Source organism: Chrysemys picta, chromosome 7 (genome assembly GCF_011386835.1).
Source record: "Chrysemys picta bellii isolate R12L10 chromosome 7, ASM1138683v2, whole genome shotgun sequence".
In the NCBI taxonomy this organism is placed as follows: Eukaryota; Metazoa; Chordata; order Testudines; family Emydidae; genus Chrysemys; species Chrysemys picta.
In genome coordinates this window covers 125,801,685-125,819,267 of record NC_088797.1, presented here as the reverse complement: position 1 = coordinate 125,819,267, position 17,583 = coordinate 125,801,685, and the positions used below count along the sequence as shown (strand labels likewise).

General features: G+C 61.6%; 2 protein-coding genes across 15 annotated transcripts in view; one reads left to right on the top strand and one right to left on the bottom strand.

Moving 5' to 3' along the window:
• The first annotated feature begins 163 nt into the window (after window positions 1-163).
• Window positions 164-5,490, top strand: MRPL43 (mitochondrial ribosomal protein L43). The gene is made up of 3 exons (XM_005303473.4): window positions 164-339; window positions 1,040-1,146; window positions 5,245-5,490. Exons 1-3 carry the CDS (start codon window positions 209-211, stop codon window positions 5,472-5,474), a joined length of 468 nt encoding a protein of 155 aa, XP_005303530.1. The 5' UTR covers window positions 164-208; the 3' UTR covers window positions 5,475-5,490.
• A 5,775-nt stretch (window positions 5,491-11,265) lies between these two features.
• SEMA4G (semaphorin 4G) overlaps window positions 11,266-17,583 on the bottom strand; it is a 96,580-nt gene continuing 90,262 nt past the window's right edge. For 9 of the 14 annotated variants that reach the window (XM_065552650.1, XM_042845194.2, XM_065552649.1 and 6 more), the window contains exons 16-17: window positions 16,233-16,376; window positions 11,266-15,215 (exon numbers count right to left, since the gene is read on the bottom strand). The gene's annotated coding sequence lies outside the window, so the exon portion shown is untranslated. Of the gene's footprint in view, window positions 15,216-16,232; window positions 16,447-17,583 lie in introns of all 14 variants that reach the window. The other 5 variants (XM_065552642.1, XM_065552644.1, XM_065552641.1 and 2 more) reach the window with 5 other exon arrangements.

Genomic DNA, 17,583 nt, shown 5'->3' with positions numbered 1-17,583 from the left:
ACCCCTCGCCGCCTCCTGCCCCGGGGCCCCTCCCCCCCAGCGGCGCTGACCCCGCTCCCGCCCCTCAGGCCGGCGCCCCCCCGCCCGCTCTCGGGCCCCCCACGTGCCGCAAGGAAGGCGCCATCCTCCCCCGACCCCGGAACCACAACAGCTCCGCGTCACGTCCGGGGCGGGGCCGGGGCCGGAGCCGGAAGAGCCGTCCGGCGCCATGACCGCGCGCGGGACTCCGAGCCGCTTCCTGGGCAGCGTCCTGCGCAACGGGCTGGGCCGCTACGTGTGCCAGCTGCAGCGCCTCAGCCTGGCCTTCAGCCCCGTCGGGCAGACCTCGCGCGGGGCCAGGTGCGTCCCGACCGACCCCTGACCCCTGACCTCTGACCGGGGCAGCAGCTGCTGTGACCCTCTGACCTCTGCACTCTGACCCATGGGGGGGCAGGCAGGTGTCGTGACCCCCGACCTCTGCACTCTGACCTCTAGCCAGGGCAGGCAGCTGCCGTGACCCCCTGACCTCTGCACCCTGACCTCTGACCGGGGCAGGCAGGTGCTCTGACCCCTGACCCTTGTACTCTGGCCTCTAGCCAGGGCAGGCAGGTGCTCTGACCCCTGACCCTTGCACTCTGGCCTCTAGCCAGGGCAGGCAGGTGCTCTGACCCCTGACCCCTGCACTCTGACTGCTGCCTGGGACAGACAGGTCCCGTGACCCCAGCATTCTGGCCTCTATTGTGGGTAGGCAGGTATCCCGACCCCTGCACTCTGACCTCTACCCGGTGGGGGGGGGGGAATAGGTGTGTACAGCCAATCCCTGACCGCCAGGCGCTCTGACCACTCACAAAGGACACGTTAAGATCTATGCACGAAGCTCCTACTCCCTGCACTCAGACCTTCATTCCTGGCTCCAGTGTCTCACTCAGCAGGCTGCTAGGTGCCAGGTGGGGGGAGCACACCTGCACCCTGACGCCTTCTGTAAGGTGGGTCACAGAGCTCACACATAGGCGGTACAGTACTGACCCTCACCTCTGATTTCTCTGCTTTTTTGTTGTAGAGGCTACATAGAAGAGAAGGTGTTGGACTTTGCCAAGCAGAACCCTGGCATTGTGGTGTACGTGACCCCACAGAAATGCCGAACTCCCACAGTGGTTGCAGAATATTGTGAGTATGAAAAATGCTGCTTCCACCTTAACTGAAGGGGAGACTTGTGGAGAACTCCCCTGCTATTTATTTTCCCCCGGAAAACAGGGGGTTTAAAGCATCACGCTGGTGGATGCTTCCTCCCAGATCAAAGAGGCTTGAATTAAAGGGAAGAGCTGTATGAAGGTAAAAGATAAACCCACTTTAAAAGTGGGTTTAAGTTAAACCAGAACTAGGCATTCTTACTCTAGAATAAGAGTGTCCACACATGGAATTATTCAGGACTAGCTAGTGCTTTACATTTACATGCTATCTTAATCTGAATTAATTTTCAAGCATAGACAAGCCCCAGCTTCTAGACTTATGACAGCAGACTTCTCTGGCGGAAGAGCTGCGAGTCTTTTGTGGATGGAGAGAATCAAACTCCACCAAGTAAAACTATACCCAGACCAGACTGATGGCTGGATTCAGGGACTAAGCTTTTGGAAGTATAGTGCAGTTCATAGTGTGCTGTCAAAGTGCCTAAGAAAATGCTGGCTTTTGTTAAATGGACACCCAGTTTTAGTCATAGTCTGAAAATTATGCATCTGTTGTTAAAGCAACAAAGAGAACTAACAAGAAACTAGAAGGAAGTTTGTGTAATCTTGCTTTTGACAGCACATATGCCTCATGTACTCCAATTCCCCTGTTTTGGGTCTCTTGCAGCAACAAAGAAGAGAAAAAACAATTTAAAAATGTGATTGTAAGACCGCAGCAGTTGGTCAGGACCAGCTGTAGGACCTGCAACTATATTTAAGTCATTGTTTGTCAGCTTGAAATCCACGAGAGACAGGATGGGTGAGAATCTTTTATTGGCCTAATTTCTGTAGGTGGAAGAGACAAGGACAAGTTTTCAGCCTACACAGAGCTCAGCCCTGAGGAACAGCTCTGTGTAGCACAAAAGTTTGTCTTTGTCTCTTCCGCCAACAAAAGTTGGTCCAATAAAAGTTATTACTTCACCCACCTTGTCTGTCTCATTTCCTGGCAGGTATGTGGTTATAGCAACACTGCTAATTTGAAATCTAGGCAGTTTCAATGGGCTTTTAACGTCTTGCCAGAGTACTATCTTAGCATCGCAGTATGCCTTCTGAAGGGTAGGTGGTGCCGTCTCCCTAGAATAGATTTCTCAGATGCACAAATAAGACAAAAAGCAGAGTAAAGCACTCAGTATTTGTCTGTGGCTGGAAAGGCTAGAGAGGTATCGACATGGAATCACATGTGGAAATGCATTGATCTGAGACATGTCCTCTTAGAATCAGCTCTCACTGGCAGTAGGCCATTTGTTTGGCAATTCAGAGCTTGGGGTAGCTGTACAGAAAGTCACTTCCGCCTTGGAGTTTTGCTCACTGGAAATGGTGAGATAATTGCATGATGCCCCCAGGCAGCTAGGCTGCTAGCAGAAGACAGGATCCTGTCCCAAAGCGCTTACGGGCTGAATGATGGACTAGACAGACAAGGGAGGATATAACACGTGGTAAGAAGGGACCCAGACTGCTAAAAGAGGATGACTCAGTTTAGTTGCTTAGATGATCTGGCGAGGAGAGCCCTGTTAGCACTTGATCAGATGACACAGTCAGTCACGTCTGGGGGGGGAGGGGAGGGAGAGAAGGTAAGTACTTCCCTGCAGGTGATGCAGCAGAAGCAAGTTTTTAGGAGTGATGTGGCTCAGGGGAGGGCTGCCATTTGCCCAGGAGGTTTGTGAAGGGAAGGGTATCCCAGGCATTCAGGACAGAGGCACGTGGTAGAGCAGTTATGGAGGCTGGGGTCCCTGGGAGAGCGGAAAGGGGGAGGGATGCCAGCAGAGATGTAGCAAGGCCCTGAAGGCAAAAGGGGAGCAGTTTGGAGAGCCAGAGAAGTGGTTCGCAGCGGGTGAGGGTGCAGGACTAAGTGATGTTCAGGGGCAGCGTTTAGGATGGGCTGGAGCAGGGTGAGGGGAGGAGGTAGATGTAATCGGGACAGGGGCAGAAGAGGGGGCTGGTCACTGGGCAACCCCCCTGAGGCCCCCCCAGTCAGGTTCCCCCTCTCCCGCCCTGCTGGGCCTGCAGCCCCATGGCCAGTTGTCTCCTGTCTCTGGCTGAGGAAGCGTTCAGGAGCTCGGTGTTCGACTGAAGGCAGTAGCTCTCTGCAGCCTGCGTGCAGCCCTGCTCCTGCCGGCTTCCATTCAGGAGTGCCCTCGCATAGTCCCCTTAGCCGGGCTGCCACCTGGGCACCCCGCAGAGCGGGGCTATCCCAGCTGGCAAACCCAAGCAGCTCTGGAAGGATCAGCAATTGTCTAACATGCAGTTTCCTGCTGGCACTTTAACCCTCCCCATGCCCGCCAGGGAACTCCCTTCCCCAGCCCTGCGTCCCCCTGCCCGCAGAGTGGGCTCCGAACACCCGGAGCGATTGGAAGAGAACTGGGCCGTCCTCGCCGGGACGATCTGACACCAAGTCCCTGCATGTGCTGCTCCAAGAGGAGCTGAAACCCGCCAGTGCTGACCTACAGGAGAACTTGCCCCTTCCTGCGCCCCCCCCCCTCCCCCCCCGGCAGGCTCCTGCTGGGAGCGCGTTACCCGGCTGTGTGCCATTCACTGAGCACTCGGTAAGATCGCTCCCATCCTGGAAAAGGCCAAGGCCTCTCCCCCCAGCAGCAAAGGGGTTAATGGCCACAAGTGCCCTTGACTCTCCATAGCTGGTGGGGGGGTCTCGGGAAAGACGCCTGGCCCTGGATCTCCCGCCGGGGCCTCGCTGCACGTTGGTCAGGCCGGAGGGGCTGTGGGGTTCACCGCAGGGACGCGGTTGTTGTTAGGGGGAAGCGGGAGTCCTTTGCTGGCCTTTAAGCCAAAAGGCCAGTGGGGTTTCCTGTTGGGCTCTTGGTAAGGTGCCTGGGCACCGATCAGAAATCCTGCCCATCCTGACTGACACCTCTGGATGCGGCTGGCAGGGTATTGAGGCCAGCAGTCCTGCAGCCTGGGTGCATTGAGCTGGCGGGGTCTCCGCTGCATCGCCCCCAGCGCCGCGCTCCCTTTAGCCGGTAACTGGCCCATTCAGAACCGCTCTCCGACGCTCAGCGGAGGCAGGCGCCCTGGTGCGGGGAGAGCCCGCCCTGGCACTAGCTGGAGCTCTCCTGTTCGGTTCCCCCCACAGCCGGCCCAGCCCCTGTCAGCAGCACGGCTAGAGAGCGGAGCAGACAGCACTGGCTGAGCAGAGGGGGCTGCGGAGGGTTTTAAAACCCAGGCCTTGAACCGCAGGAGGTTCTAGCGCAGGCTCGTGGAACGGGACCTGCCGCTGCCGATCGCATCACGCTGGGCTAAGAATAGCAGCGGCCCCTCTCCCCGGCTTGCACAGGAATCGCCCCGGGGCCTGGCGGGAAGGGGGCTTGCCTGGGCCGGGGCTGCGTTGATTCCCTGGGAGGGCCAGGCGCACTGATGGTGGGAGGCCAGAGGGAAGTGAAGACGGTCCCCTCGCTGTGCTGTGCCAGCACATAGACACACCGACAGTGCCAAGACAGGGGTCTTCCTGTGGAGCCCACAGGAGCACGTGGCCTGTTATTCCTGGGGGGGGGGGCGCTGGATGACTCAGGCAGCCGACAAGATGCAGATCCTTGTGCCTCCCGCTGGGGGCAGAGCAGCCAGACACCCGCTCAGCCCAAAGCTAACAGAAGTGTAGGAATCTCTCCTGCATCCCCCTCCGAGGGGTAGCTGGGTGGGAAGGACAGAGGGGTCTGGCTTGCAGCCACGCGCCCAGACCTACAGCTAAGCAGGCGTGGATCAGGGCGATATTTGAATGTCCAAATTCCAAATGGGGAGGGTGATCTACCGCCCCAAGCCCCCTGCAGTTTAAATTGTTTCTCCTTTGCATCCCATCCTCAAGTTTTGTGCAGTGTTGCTGCGCGCGGTTAAACAGCTGCCACGTTCCACCTCAGAGGTGACTGCATTTCAGCAGTGGGGAGAGGAGGGTGGAGAGTCCATGTAGCTCACATTGCAGCGCCTCATTTAAAGGGATCCCAGACATGTGCTTTATTACTAGCCTTGCGTAGCCTGCTTGTCCGGTGATAGGAGCGGGTCTGGGCTAACTCCCTGGGTTCTTCTCTCCTTCCAGTGAACGGAGCAGTGAGGGAAGAGATCATCGCCGACAAGACAGTGGCTGAGATAACGCAGCTGGTCCAGAAGCTAGCCAACCAGTCGGGGCTGGAGATCATTCGCATCCGCAAGCCCTTCCACACGGACAACCCCAGCATCCAGGGCCAGTGGCACCCATTCACCAACAAGCCGAGCACCCTCCCCATTCAGAGCCTGCGCAGACTGGAACAGCAGCCTAATAAAGTGTGACCTGCTGGAAAGAGAATGTGACCAGGCATTGTGTGTATGTGGGGGGGAGGAGGAAACAACCCACCTCTCAGGTTCAGATCCATGGGTGAAATACTTCTCAGAAGTGTCAGCCGTTGACCCAGCCCATCGTTAATAGTAACACTACAGGGGCCTTGCAACTGAACGTCTCCAAGCACTTAAACCCCCTGGGATGCAAAGACCCCTTATCCCACCTTGCACATGGGGAAATAGAGGCACAGAGAAGGGAGGAGGCTTCCCCATGGTCACTCAGCAGCAAATAGAACCAGGAGTCCTAATTCCTGTTGTGTCTAGTAGTCAGCTGCCCTATTCCACCCCAGAGACAGCTGCATTTCAGGGGGTGGGGGGATCTCTTTCCCAAGAGCCTGTAAAGCACAAGGGGATCAAGGAGCTATGGGAGGCAGCTGTTCTTTCAGTCCCAGCCCCCACACTCACCTTGGCAAAGTCCCGAACTTTTCTCCCATCCCAGCTTTCAGGCCTTGCAGCGTTACCGCCCAGGCCTGGGCCCAGGTGGGCTGTTCATGGGGGATAACGGAAGCGTTTCTTGTCAGAGTTTTCAAGTTCCCAACAGATGTGGTTCCCCCCCCACACCCTCCCACGCTTGCCCTGGGGGAATTCCACAGCCAGGCCATTCCGCCTGATTCTTCACGCTGCTTCGGGGGTCGCTGCCGATTTCCTGCTGCAGGAAGCACTGAGCAGCGTTTCTCACCGTGACGGCGAGATCGGGCAGGCCTGCAGAGCGACGGCTGCCCTCCCCCCCGCCCCCCGAGACACGGCCAGACGAGAAGCAGATTGGCCTAAGGGGTGGGGGGTGTTTATGCACCTTGGAGGGGATTTCGTGCCAGCGAGGGGCCTTGGCCAGTCGGCGTGAACAGAGATGGGGGGTTTTGCCACATGGACGGGGCAGGGACCACCACCCACCCACCAGCCCTGAGCGGTGCCCGGGACATGGACCCCGCAGGCCCCTCCCGGGCGGGGGCAGCACCCAAGCAGACTGTATCATGCTCCCCTGAAAGTGGTGGGTGAGGTGCAGCCCCCGCCCCCCCCTGCTGAAGCACCTGGAACCTGGCTGCTGTCTTGGGGGGAGGACGGGCCCAGCTCCAGCCAGGGCAGGGGCACTACCATGAGTTGTATGGGCCAGCAGCCCTTCCCTCCTCCCCCAGGGAGTGATGGGCCCCCTCCCCTGCTGCCCCTGGACAGCTGTGCTAGGGAGGAGGGGGGCTTGTAGGCTGCAGGTTGGGGTGGGGAGTCCTGACTGGAACTCTCCTGCCCCCCGTTCCCCAGCCTGTGCTAGCCAGATGCCTGGCCCCCTCCTGTGGGTGGGGGGGGGCAGAAGGGGGAGACCAGACAGGAGCCAGGGCCTTCACCCCAACAACTAGCAAAGGCCACTGACCAGAGCGCTAGGAGCCTGCTACCCCCCTATTCCCTGAGCATGATGCCCTGCCCCCCCCCCCCCCCGGCCCAGGGCTGTGCCACCCACCAGCCCATCCACCTCCTGCCCTGTGGCCCGCCCCCAGCCATCCCTGGGCCCAGCGGGGTGGTCACGCCCTGCTCCGCTGTGTCAGACAGTTATCACACCCCATCACTAGCAGGAGGCACCCACAGGGCCTGAGCATGGCTCTGGGCAGACCCACGCCAACCCCCCCCCCTTTGGTTGGGGGGTCCTGGGCAGCGCCAACCCAGCCCCCTCCTTGCAGGGCAGGCGTCCGGACTGAGCCTCCCGCCTGGCCAAGGTTGGCACATCCAGGCCTTCCCCGGCAGCTCCTTCTGTCCCCTGCAGCACCGGCCCACCCAGGCCTGCTCTGCCCTCCCTGGCTAAAGGGGCGCCCGGCTCCTCCTCTCTCCAGGGGGCCCACACCCCCTTGCCCTGGGAGGAAGCTGGCTGCCTCCAGCATGGCTAGACAGCGCTGGGCAGAGGGCAGCCCATGGGGTGAGGGGTTGGCAGCCCTGCCAGGTTTCCAGGCCCTGGGGGCGGGAAGCCCCTGCCAACTCTTTAGTACGGCCACAGCTTCAAGCACCTCTGCAAAGGGCTGTAGCCCAAACAGCTGGGGCCTGGCCCCCAATTAGCACCCCCGGCTGAGCCTCCCGCGGGAGAAATGATGCTGGTGATGGGCTGGGGGTGCACACAGAGCCCCTGCCAGCGGGGAGGGGACTGGGGGACCTGGCACGTGGGGAACACAGAACCCCTCGTGGAAGGGGGAGTTGTGGGGAGTTGCTGAGAGCCCCTGCTAGAGAGCAGGGTACACACAGAGATGGGGGGCAGTGAGCTCTGAAGCACCCCTCCCCGCTAACAGACATCTCCAGCGTCTTTCATCCTGCAGGATCCCCCAGGGCCCCAGAGCAGGACCACGCCACCCACTGCTGAAATGCGACCACTTCTGGGGCAGGCCGTGGCTGCCACTTTTAACACCGCTCCGCAGCTTAGGCCAGGAAGTCATGCCGTGCTCCATCGCCGGGGGGGGGCAATGGCCCGAGTCAGAGCATGGCCCGGACACCAGGGTTCACCCCCATGCCAGCGAGTGGGAGTGGTCTTGGACCTGGCACCAGCCGCTGCCCTGGAGCAGGTAGCAATCCTGCTTTGCCTTCCTCCCGCCAGGTCTCCTGGCTCCTCAGGCCAGCTGGGGAGGAGGAGGAAGAGAACTTATGCACTAGCTCATCCTCACCCCGACCACCTGGGGCAGCCCAGCCCCAGGGGGGTAAAACCAGCCTCACCAGTGCAGGGCCCCATGCTCTGAGCCATCTCCTCCCAGCACACACTGCTTCCCTGCCCCCAAGCCCTGGGGTTTATAAGCCAGCTGTCCCACTCACAGGGTCAGCCCCTTAACCCTTCCCTGGCTGGGCCTGTGCAGACCAGCCTGGGGCAGGGCGGATTTGGAGTTCAGCTGGGCAGGATGTCCGGCATGAGGCAGGAGGGGGGCACCCAGCCCATGTGGGGACACCGATCTCCCAGCGTTGGCATCTCTGCCCCTCCTGTGGGCGGGTGGAGGAAGCCACCAACTCCCTTGCGCCCAGACTCCGGCTCTGGGGCTCCTTGTCCCCACTGGGGCCGGGCTGAGGGGTTTCCCCACCCCACACATGCGGGGTCCTCAAGGGCTTAGTCAGCTGCGTCCCCAGCACTGGCTCTGGATGGACGCGCCCGGCCGCAGCTCGCAGCCCTCGCTGGGCCGGGACCCGCTGGCTAGTCCCTGTTCGGTGGTGTTAAAAAGCAGCCAGTGGCCATGGGGAGGGGGACTGAGATCTCATTCCCCACTCCTCTGCCCAAGCGTGTGCCATCCTGGCACCCTGCCGCCCTCGGCGCAGCCCCATTTGCTGGGGGGGTTGATTTTGTCCAAGGTTACTAAGGGATCAGTGTCTCTGCAAAGTGGAATTTCCTGTGCCGGTCGCCTCCCGGGGCTCCTTGCTCGGCTGATTAAACCCAGCTGTTCCTGCCCGACAGCGGCCCGGGGAGAACGGCAGAGAAATTGAAAGGTGCCACCTCATGCAGCGATTCAGCAGCAGAGCCAGGAAGAGAACCCAGGAGTCCTGCCTCCCCCAAAGAACAAAGCTCCATCATTTTTTTGTATGGTGGCTGCTAACCTCAGCTGTGAAGGTGCTCCTCTCCAGAGCAGGGCGCAGTCTAATGCCAACGCCCAGCTGAAGGCCTCACAAGTGCAGACCTTAACAAAGCTGGTGGGGGGGAGGTGCCCCAGCTCCACACCACCGTGACTGACCCCACATTGCTATGAGCTGGCGTTGTAACAGCTTGAGCTAACCCCCCTATCCCAGCTCCTCACTGGCTCCATCACACCCAACCGTGGGGCGCTACTCAGGAGGTGGCGGGTCTAGGGCCAGCTGCTGTCAGGCAGGTTGGTAGGGTCAGCGAGTGGGAGGGCTCTGATCACAAGATGCCCCCTCATCAGGGTCGGACTCAAAGGGGGGGGCAGGACCTGTGCCCTACACACAACCCCACAGGGCTGGCTTACAACCAACCCCCCCAGCAGCTGCTGTCACAACCCCAAGGACGGGCCTATCTGGGCCAGTGCATGATCCCCAGGCAAAGCTGGAGGTGTGGCTGGGGATCGCTTGGGGGACCACAGAGTACGGGGGTCTTCCCCCAGGGAAGGGTCCAGCGCGCCCAGCTGACATCTGGGCAGTGTACCCCCACAGAGGAGGCTGTTCTTTTGAATGGTGCTGCTGAGACCTGCTGGCTGGAACGCTCCCCCCAGCCAAAGGCAGGGGCTTGCCCGTGCCAGCGTTGGGCCAAAGGGTGGTGGGCCGGGAGAGGGGAAGGAGGCATTTCTTGAGCCTGGTTTCGGCCTGGCCCACCCTTAGCGTTCAACGATCACGAGGCTGGTTTAAAACCGTCAGCCTCTGAAAACTCCCCTTGTGCCGGAGGGGGCCGATGGCTGCCGGCCGCGGGAGTCTTGGGCCCAAAGCCCATCATAGCCGTCAGGAAAGCCCCAGGGCGGTCAAGCACCCTGCTCATCAGCAGACAGCACCTCAAACCCCTTCATGGGGACAGACCAGCTGCAGGCACTGGCCGGGCCGCCCGCGGGAACAGACTGCAGGCATGTCCGCGCGGCTCTGGGGCCGCTCCCTGGAGGGCAATTGCAGGCTGTGGGGGTGGGGGTGGGGGTGGCAGCTGTTAGCATGTCCCTGATGGGAAGCAGGGCCATGGCTTTTTGGGCACAGGGCTGGTGGGAGGGGCAGGCATGGGGGTTTCTTAGCCAGGGACTGGCCAGCTGCTGTTTGCTTGTCCGGAGAAGCAGGCCAGGGTGCACTATCCGAGTTTACACCAAGAACACCCTGATTCATATGGTCGCTGTCTCAGCCTAACCGAAGCAACCCAGTGAACCCCCAGATTTTGGCCTCCTGGGTGGGAGAAAAGGGGCACCCCTAATACATTTGAGGGGTGTTTTCTTTGCCTTTTGGATTTCAATCGCACTTGGGTCCTGTTTTCGGTGAGAGTCTCTCCTAGTCACAGGACTCCTAGAGCTGGGGGTTTAGGAGAAGCACCGAAAATCATGAGCATTGGCAATGCTGCTTTGGTAAACCTTTGTGCACTAGGAGCTGAGCGGAGGACACTATCCATCGCATGAGGGCAGCCCACCAGCCAGGTGGTAACAGCTCCCAGCCATTCCAGAGACAACGCCCAACCCAATCTTGTGTATGGAGCTCCCAGCAGCTGAGGGGCAATTGGGCAGGTATCTGAATATTAGATCCTGGCCCCCTCTCCTGACCCAAACCCTCACACCTGGAACCCACCTCAGCATCAGAGCAGAACCGTTCACTTTGGGCTGGGTTCAGCCTGTGAGATCAAAGAGGCCAGATGCCATGGTGACGGGCCCGGTCTCAGAATCTGAATAGGAGGGAGGCCCCAGCCGGTGGCCAGATCCTCAGCTGGTGCTAATCAGCACAATTCCAGTGAGGACAACGCAGCTGAGCCAGTCTCCACTAGCGGAGTTCACTGCTGTCGTTAACCCTTGAACCTACTGAGGGCACTTAGAAATTACAGTGCTGGGGGCTCATACCAGTAGCTAACAACCACATACTGCCCTCTTATACTGTAGCAGAGATGGTCCAATGGACCCTCATGGGGTGACCCCGGGGCTGTCCCAGTGTAATGGCCAGAGAGAGCTCTTGAGGCCAAATGGGTTCCCTGGTTTGAATCCGTAGGGTCTGCAGTGCCCTAGTGAACGGTGCCCCTTTACCCTCGCAGCTCTGCACCCCACCCCAGCAGTGCCACACTCTAGCAGAAAATGGATCCCAGAGACCAGACTCACACCACACCGGCTCATTCAGACAGATCCAGGTTTATTGAGCAGCAAGGGGCAGACGCAACCAGGCGCACGGTGCTGTACGCTGCCGCTATGACTGTCCATGGTGGAATGTCACGGAGGACGAGCCAGGCCGCTGGGCAGCTGGGTTGGTACATAGGGTTTAGATCAAGCTGTCTTGGAGACGAGGTGCTTCCGTTTTGCAGGGCTCCAGTCCTGCCCCTTCCCAGGGGATCAGCCACCGATTCAGCCCCGGCCACGCCGATTCCTCCCTCCCCTTCCCATCCCAGGAACCAGGCACCGAGGCTGGCCAACGATCTGCGCAGGAGCAGGGCCAAAGGACATAAGTCCCCACAGACCACCCCTTGGTGCACACACACCGCCCTGGGGCTGCGCTGCGCTCCCCGAGCCATGCTGACTGGGGGCTTTCCCTGGCACGGCTGGGGAATGGGCGAGGCCCCACAATGCTGGGGTGCAGAGCCCAGCAGCAGCCTTACCAACCCCGCAGCAATGGCCTCGGATGGCTACAGCAGCGCCTGGGGCCAATGCTGTTGGATCATCAGCCGGCTCGCTCTGCATTTCTACCACACTGTCCCAATGCCAGAGTGCCCCCCCACGCACCTCCCAACAGCAGGGAGGGAGAAATTACCCTTGCTTTAAGGAGGGGAAACTGAGGCACAGAGCAGGGCGGTGACTTGCCCAAGGTTAGCCAGTGAGTCAGTGGCAGAGCTGGGAATAGACCTAGGCGTCCTGACTTCCAGTCCCCTCCCAGAGCTGGGAACAGAGAGCCTATCACTGGCCCAGACACCCTCCCACTGAAATATTTTCCACACAAGGGATGTTCTGTACACGCCGCCGCCTCCCCACCTCCCAATTCCCACGCACTGGGCCGGGCATAGCCAGGTCTAGAATGGCTCGGCAGCATGGCAGGCCAGCAGAGGACAGCCTGAGCCATGCAGACTCTGCGACATTATTGCCCCAGGTGAGGCGCCACCCAGCCCTTCCTCCACTCATCTGGGCAGCACATCCCCTGGGGCCAGCCAGTACCAGGGTCAGCTGCAGCTCACAGCAATCCACATCAGCTGGGCAGGGTCTGGGGGTGCCAGCGAGGGACCCCTTGGAGAGCGCAACTTTCCCCTGCGACTGTATGGCGAGGCAGGCGGGAGGGCTCAGCCCAGGAGGGTGATGTGGCTGTGGGAACCCCATCGCCTGGGCCATTTAAAGCTAGAGCAGGTGGGTGCTCAGAGACCACTGGAGTGGGCAGCCTGGCAGCCCCTCACAGGCCTGGCACAGGTGCTGGAGGGGGCCTGTCCTGCCCTGGCGAGGCAGAGGAACCACCTCTGTCACTAACCTCCATGCCGCAAAGGCAGCATGTGAGATACCATGGCCTGACGCCAGCTCTCCTACCCCAGGGCTGCGGGCCTTGTGCTCTGGGGCGCCCGTTCCATGCAGAGGGAGAGGCTGGGGGCAAGGGGACGGATGCTGCTTGATGCTGCCCCTGATGCTACAAAGGAGGATTACGGGAGGATGCACGGGGCATCCACAGCTCCCATCCCCCTCTAGGGGCTGGCCCACAGCCTAAGAGCCAGCTTGTTTGCTCTGCCAGAGCGTCTCAGGCTGAGTGGTGGGGAGAGGAAGATCCACCCACCCTGAGAGCTCGCCCACAGCTGGAAGCAGTGGAGCCGCAGGGGTGTTTGCCCAGCAGATCTGCCTGCATAGGCCCCCACTGCTCTCGTTACAAGGTGATGGGTGGGGGTGGGGTGGGGGAAATGCTTGTTCGGGAGCCGCCTGCTCCCAGCCACAGCAGGGATTCGAGGCGGCTTCATGGGTGGTTCTCCCCACCCGCCCCCGCCCCGAATACCAGGGCAGCCTGGTAATGGAGCGAAGGCCAAAGTCAATTAGCCAGGGAGAGCTGGTGCCAAACTCCCATGGCGTGAGAGCCTACAAAAGCCTCCCGAGGAGGAGAGCAGGCCGGGGCTCTGCCAGGCTGTGGGAACGTTGTCCCGAGGGACTCAGCGCTAGCCCCAGGGCTTGGGCCCCTTCCAGCCGCACTGGCAGACCACGCTGGCTGGGCAGGGCGGACAGCGGGACAGGCCTGGTCTCTCTCTCAGTGGCGGTGATGTTTAGGAGAAGATGCAGTAACTCGCACTGCCTAGCGGCCTGGCCAGGTACCACTGGAGCCAGGTGTGTGCGCGTTGCCTTAGCGATGCAGTCTCTCTCTCTCTCGCCAGGACGCTCGGGGACATCTGCCTGTGGCCATTCCGGAGCCGACTGTCCCTATGTTTGAAGCGACGGTTGTCGCCGGCCATTCCCAAGCCGCACTGGAGGCCCGGGCGCCGAGTGCTCTTGTTACTGAACCACGGTCGTTTTACACCGGGCAGCAGCTCTGCAGGGGTGAAGCCGCGGCCGAGCGGGGACGGACGGAGGAGGCTGTGGAGCTCAGCTGGGAGCTGGCCTCTCTCGGGACAGCCGAGCGCAGTCCCAGGCGCCGTAAGAACAAGTTGAGCAGAGGACCGGTCTCTGGCGCGGGTCGCACACCCGCACGCTCCCGGGGTCAGTGTTTGGAATAAACCCAGGCTGTGTGCACGGCGGGGGCCAGAACTCCGCAGCTCGTGCCCCTAAAACATAGCCCCTGCTGCTGGAGCTGAAGGGGAACCCCCCGGAGCTGCACTCAGGCGTGCTAGTGAGCGGGCACGGTCGCACGGCGTGTGTCTGCCAATCTAGCCCATGGAGCTGAGTGCACGCGCGCACACACGCATGCAGACACACACACACACACACACAGCAGGGCCTGTCACAATGCCCTCCCTTGCCCAGCTTTGTTCTGGCCTTACATAGGCAGGGGGCGTTGGGGCCGGATAAGCAGGAAGGTGGCGCTGGGGCGGGAAAGACCCAGGAGACAGACAACGGAAGCCAAGAGGAGCTGGAATCCGGGACCAACGCCAGCTCCCAGTTACACCAGTGTAACCTGAGTCCTGCACTGGGACAGAGCACAGGATGGGCCCCCCCCCCCCCGGCTGTGAGGACGAAGGAGGCTGTTTGCTTGAGTGCCACATCACCCTGCACCCTCACCCGCCCCGTCCTCTGTTGCTGAGCCTGGATCCTGGGGTCTTGGTCCCCAATGGCTGGTGGGGCCTGGCAAAAGGAGGGCACTGCCATAGGGAAGGGGTGAAAACCGAGGGGCTGTGGTGGGTGCATCCGTGACAACACGTTCTCTTCAGCCACAGGGCAGGCAGGCTACAGTGCCACGGGGCGGAGGGCAACTCCATGGCGAAGAGCCGGGCATCCCCAGGCCAGAGCGGGCCAAGCTCGGGGCTCCAGGTTGGTCCAGCATAGGCTCGGGACAGGGAGTGCTTTAAGCTGTACCCCAGACCAGGTGGCTCCCCCATTGTGAACTCAACTTGTTCCAATACAGCAGGGTATGTGCCCGTGGGGCAGGCCAAGGCAGAAGCCAGGCCACGAGCAGAGAGCCGGGGTCTGCCTGTGTCGAGAGCTGCCACCCGCAGTGGTTGGTCTCGCAGGTTGGGCGCCAGCGCTGGGGAGTGGCAGCTGGGGGGCAGGACACACCGAGATCGCCCGGGGTCGGATGCAGCTCAGGGCATCTGGGCGGGAGCCGGGTAGTGGGGAGATCCCGTGCAGCTGTGGCTGGGTGTGAACCCTGGCACACACCCACACCCACGCTGCAGTGACCCCCACGCATACCGCTCCACACCCACGCTACAGTGACCCCCGTACGCACTCACTCCGCTGTGACTGTCTGCCCACCCCCTGGCTGCAGCCTGGCATCGCTAGGATAGCTCAGGGCCGCTTCTCCAGCTGATGGAGGGGCCAGGCACAGCTCTCTCCCCACCAGGTCAGGCTGCGTTGAAAGCCGGCGTCCCCCGGTGCTGCAGCTCAGGGCCCTGTGTCGGAGCCAGCCCCTTCACGGCCACGGCGTCGTCGTTCTGCACAGACTAACGGGCTCCTGCTGAGAGACACAGACAAGGGCTTGTGTTACGGCGTTTGCACAGAATGTGCAGCAGGGTCCCCAGTCCAAGCTACACCCCCCTGCACCCCCTGAGCTGAGACATCCCCTGCATCCTCCAAGCAGAATGGGGATGCCCCTTGGCACCCCCTAAGCAGAGCAGGACACCCCCTGCCATTCAGTTCCACCCGTAAAACCAGCTGGGTTCTCCAGTTCCAGCTCCAGGGCCCGGTCTGGCCCCAGCCCCTCTCCTCAGGAGCCGGGTTCGGGCTGTGGCACCGGACGCCCTCCCACGTCAGCTCCTGGGCACGTCCTGCCGATGCAGATGGCAGACAGTTATCAGATGCCCATCACTCAGGCAGCTCCGTGCCAGCCAAGGCCCCGCGCTGCTGGGAGGTGGCAGAAGAGAAGTAAATGAGCCCCTAAGCTTGCGGTCGCTACAGCTCCCCGGGCGGGTGGGGGTGCTGGCCCCAGCATCCTGGCTGAATTCCAGCAGGGTGATTCCATCCCCCACCCCGGGCTCTCGGAACTGGAATCTGCAATTGGGCTGCCCGGCCTGTCCCGAATGCCGAGCGGTGCGGCCCCGCTGCTAAAGAAGGCCAGGACCCAGGGCCTTGCTGAGTGCTTTGGGGCTGGTTCCTGGAGAGGTGGACATGCCCCCTCCCAATATCACTGACGGCCCCCTGGCTTCGTCACAGGCTTCTGCGGGCAGGTCTCCGCTTTTGCCACCAGAGGGCGTCCTTCCGGGGCAGGGCGGAGACAGGTTACTATGAGGAGCAGCTGAGGAGGGGGCCGTGGGTCCCTTGTTCCCACTTCTCAACAGCTCCTGACCCACTCCTATACTCTGCCAGCTCCACCCACCTGCCGCGGGTGCCCTTCTCCCTTGCCCACCCTCCACCAATGCCACCCCGAGCTTCCCACCCCTGTTTCCCTGCAGACAGGCTCCCCTTCCCACACCCTCAGCTCTCCAGGCAGGGACCAACCTGCTGAGACCCTCTGCAGTGCCCACACGGATCCTACCTGGGGCTGCGTGCCCAGCGCTGGAGCTGAGACGCCGTCCCGCGCTGAGCCACTGCCCGCTCCTCACCCCGCCGCCTCCCAGTTCTCTCCCACGCCAGGTTCCCCGTCTCTGTCTCTCGGTCCGGTGGGTCCCAGGGGCCGTGTCTGTGGCACAGGAAATGGGGGGCGCTGCAGAGGCAGCCCCCCCATTTGATCGCTGAGCAAATCACAGCTTCTGATGAGAGGGGGTGAAATTCTCAAGCAAGTTGGGGGTGGAGGGGCTTGGGGTGACTACTTTGCATATGCTCATACCCAGCATGCCCCTGTGAACTCCCTGTAAGCAGGCAGTGGGTGCTGGAGGCTGGGCTCTGGGAATACACACAGGCATCAATGTGTTTGAGACACTTGAGTGCATGCAGGGCCGGCTCTAACTTTTTTGCTGCCCCATGCAAAAAAAGAAGAGTGCTGCCCCCCCTGCGAGCGCCATGCCGTGCCGCCGTACCCCCCCCCAGTGCTGCCGAAATCCCCGCCCCCCAGCACCACGCCGCCTGAATCCCTGCCCCCCAGAACGCCACGCCACCTGAAGCCACGCCCCCTCCGAGCACCGCACCAACCCCCACCCCTCCTCTGAGCGCCAGCCCCCACACCCCCAGCGCCACGCCGCGCCAACCCCGCCCCTCCTCCGAGCGCCAGCCCCCAGCCCCGCCCCCCCAGCGCCACGCCGCGCCAGCCTCCGCCCCTCCTCCGAGCGCCAACCCCCACCCCTCCACTAAGCGCCATCCCCTGCCCCCCCAGCGCCGCGCCAACCCCCGCCCCTCCTCTGAGCACCAACCCCCGCCCCTTCAGCGCTGCGCCACGCCAACCCCCGCCCCTCCTCTGAGCGCCAACCCCCGCCCCCTCAGCGCTACGCCGCGCCAACCCCCGCCCCTCCTCTGAGCGCCAGCCCCCGCCCCGCCAGTGCCGCGCCACACCAGCCCCCGCCCCTCCTCCGAGCGCCAGCCCCCGCCCCCCCAGCGCCGCGCCGCACCAGCCCCCGCCCAATAAATAAATTAATAAAAACCTGAGCGCCGCCCCGGCCCAAGGTGCCGCCCCAAGCACGTGCTTGGTTGGCTGGTGCTTGGAGCCGGCCCTGAGTGCATGAAGGTTCCCCCATCCCAGACCCCAAATTGGTCCCTACACCAGATCCAATTGTTTAACTGCTTTAAAGTGGTTCTGCTGTGCGGGGGGAAGATCTTTGCATGCATGGACCTCAATGTGCTCATCTCGGATACTGCATGCAGACCTGGTCGCCCCATCTCAAAAATGGTATCTGAGAATGAGGAAAGGTACAGAGAGGGCAACAAAAATAATTAGGGGAATGGAACAGCTTCCG

Excerpts from the sequence above, each read along its gene's own strand:
- MRPL43 (XM_005303473.4), top strand. The coding sequence starts at position 209 with ATGACCGCGCGCGGGACTCCGAGCCGCTTCCTGGGCAGCGTCCTGCGC. Across the intron at positions 340-1,039 it reads CAGACCTCGCGCGGGGCCAG|AGGCTACATAGAAGAGAAGG; the intron begins GTGCGTCCCGAC and ends TTTTTGTTGTAG. Across the intron at positions 1,147-5,244 it reads CACAGTGGTTGCAGAATATT|TGAACGGAGCAGTGAGGGAA; the intron begins GTGAGTATGAAA and ends CTCTCCTTCCAG.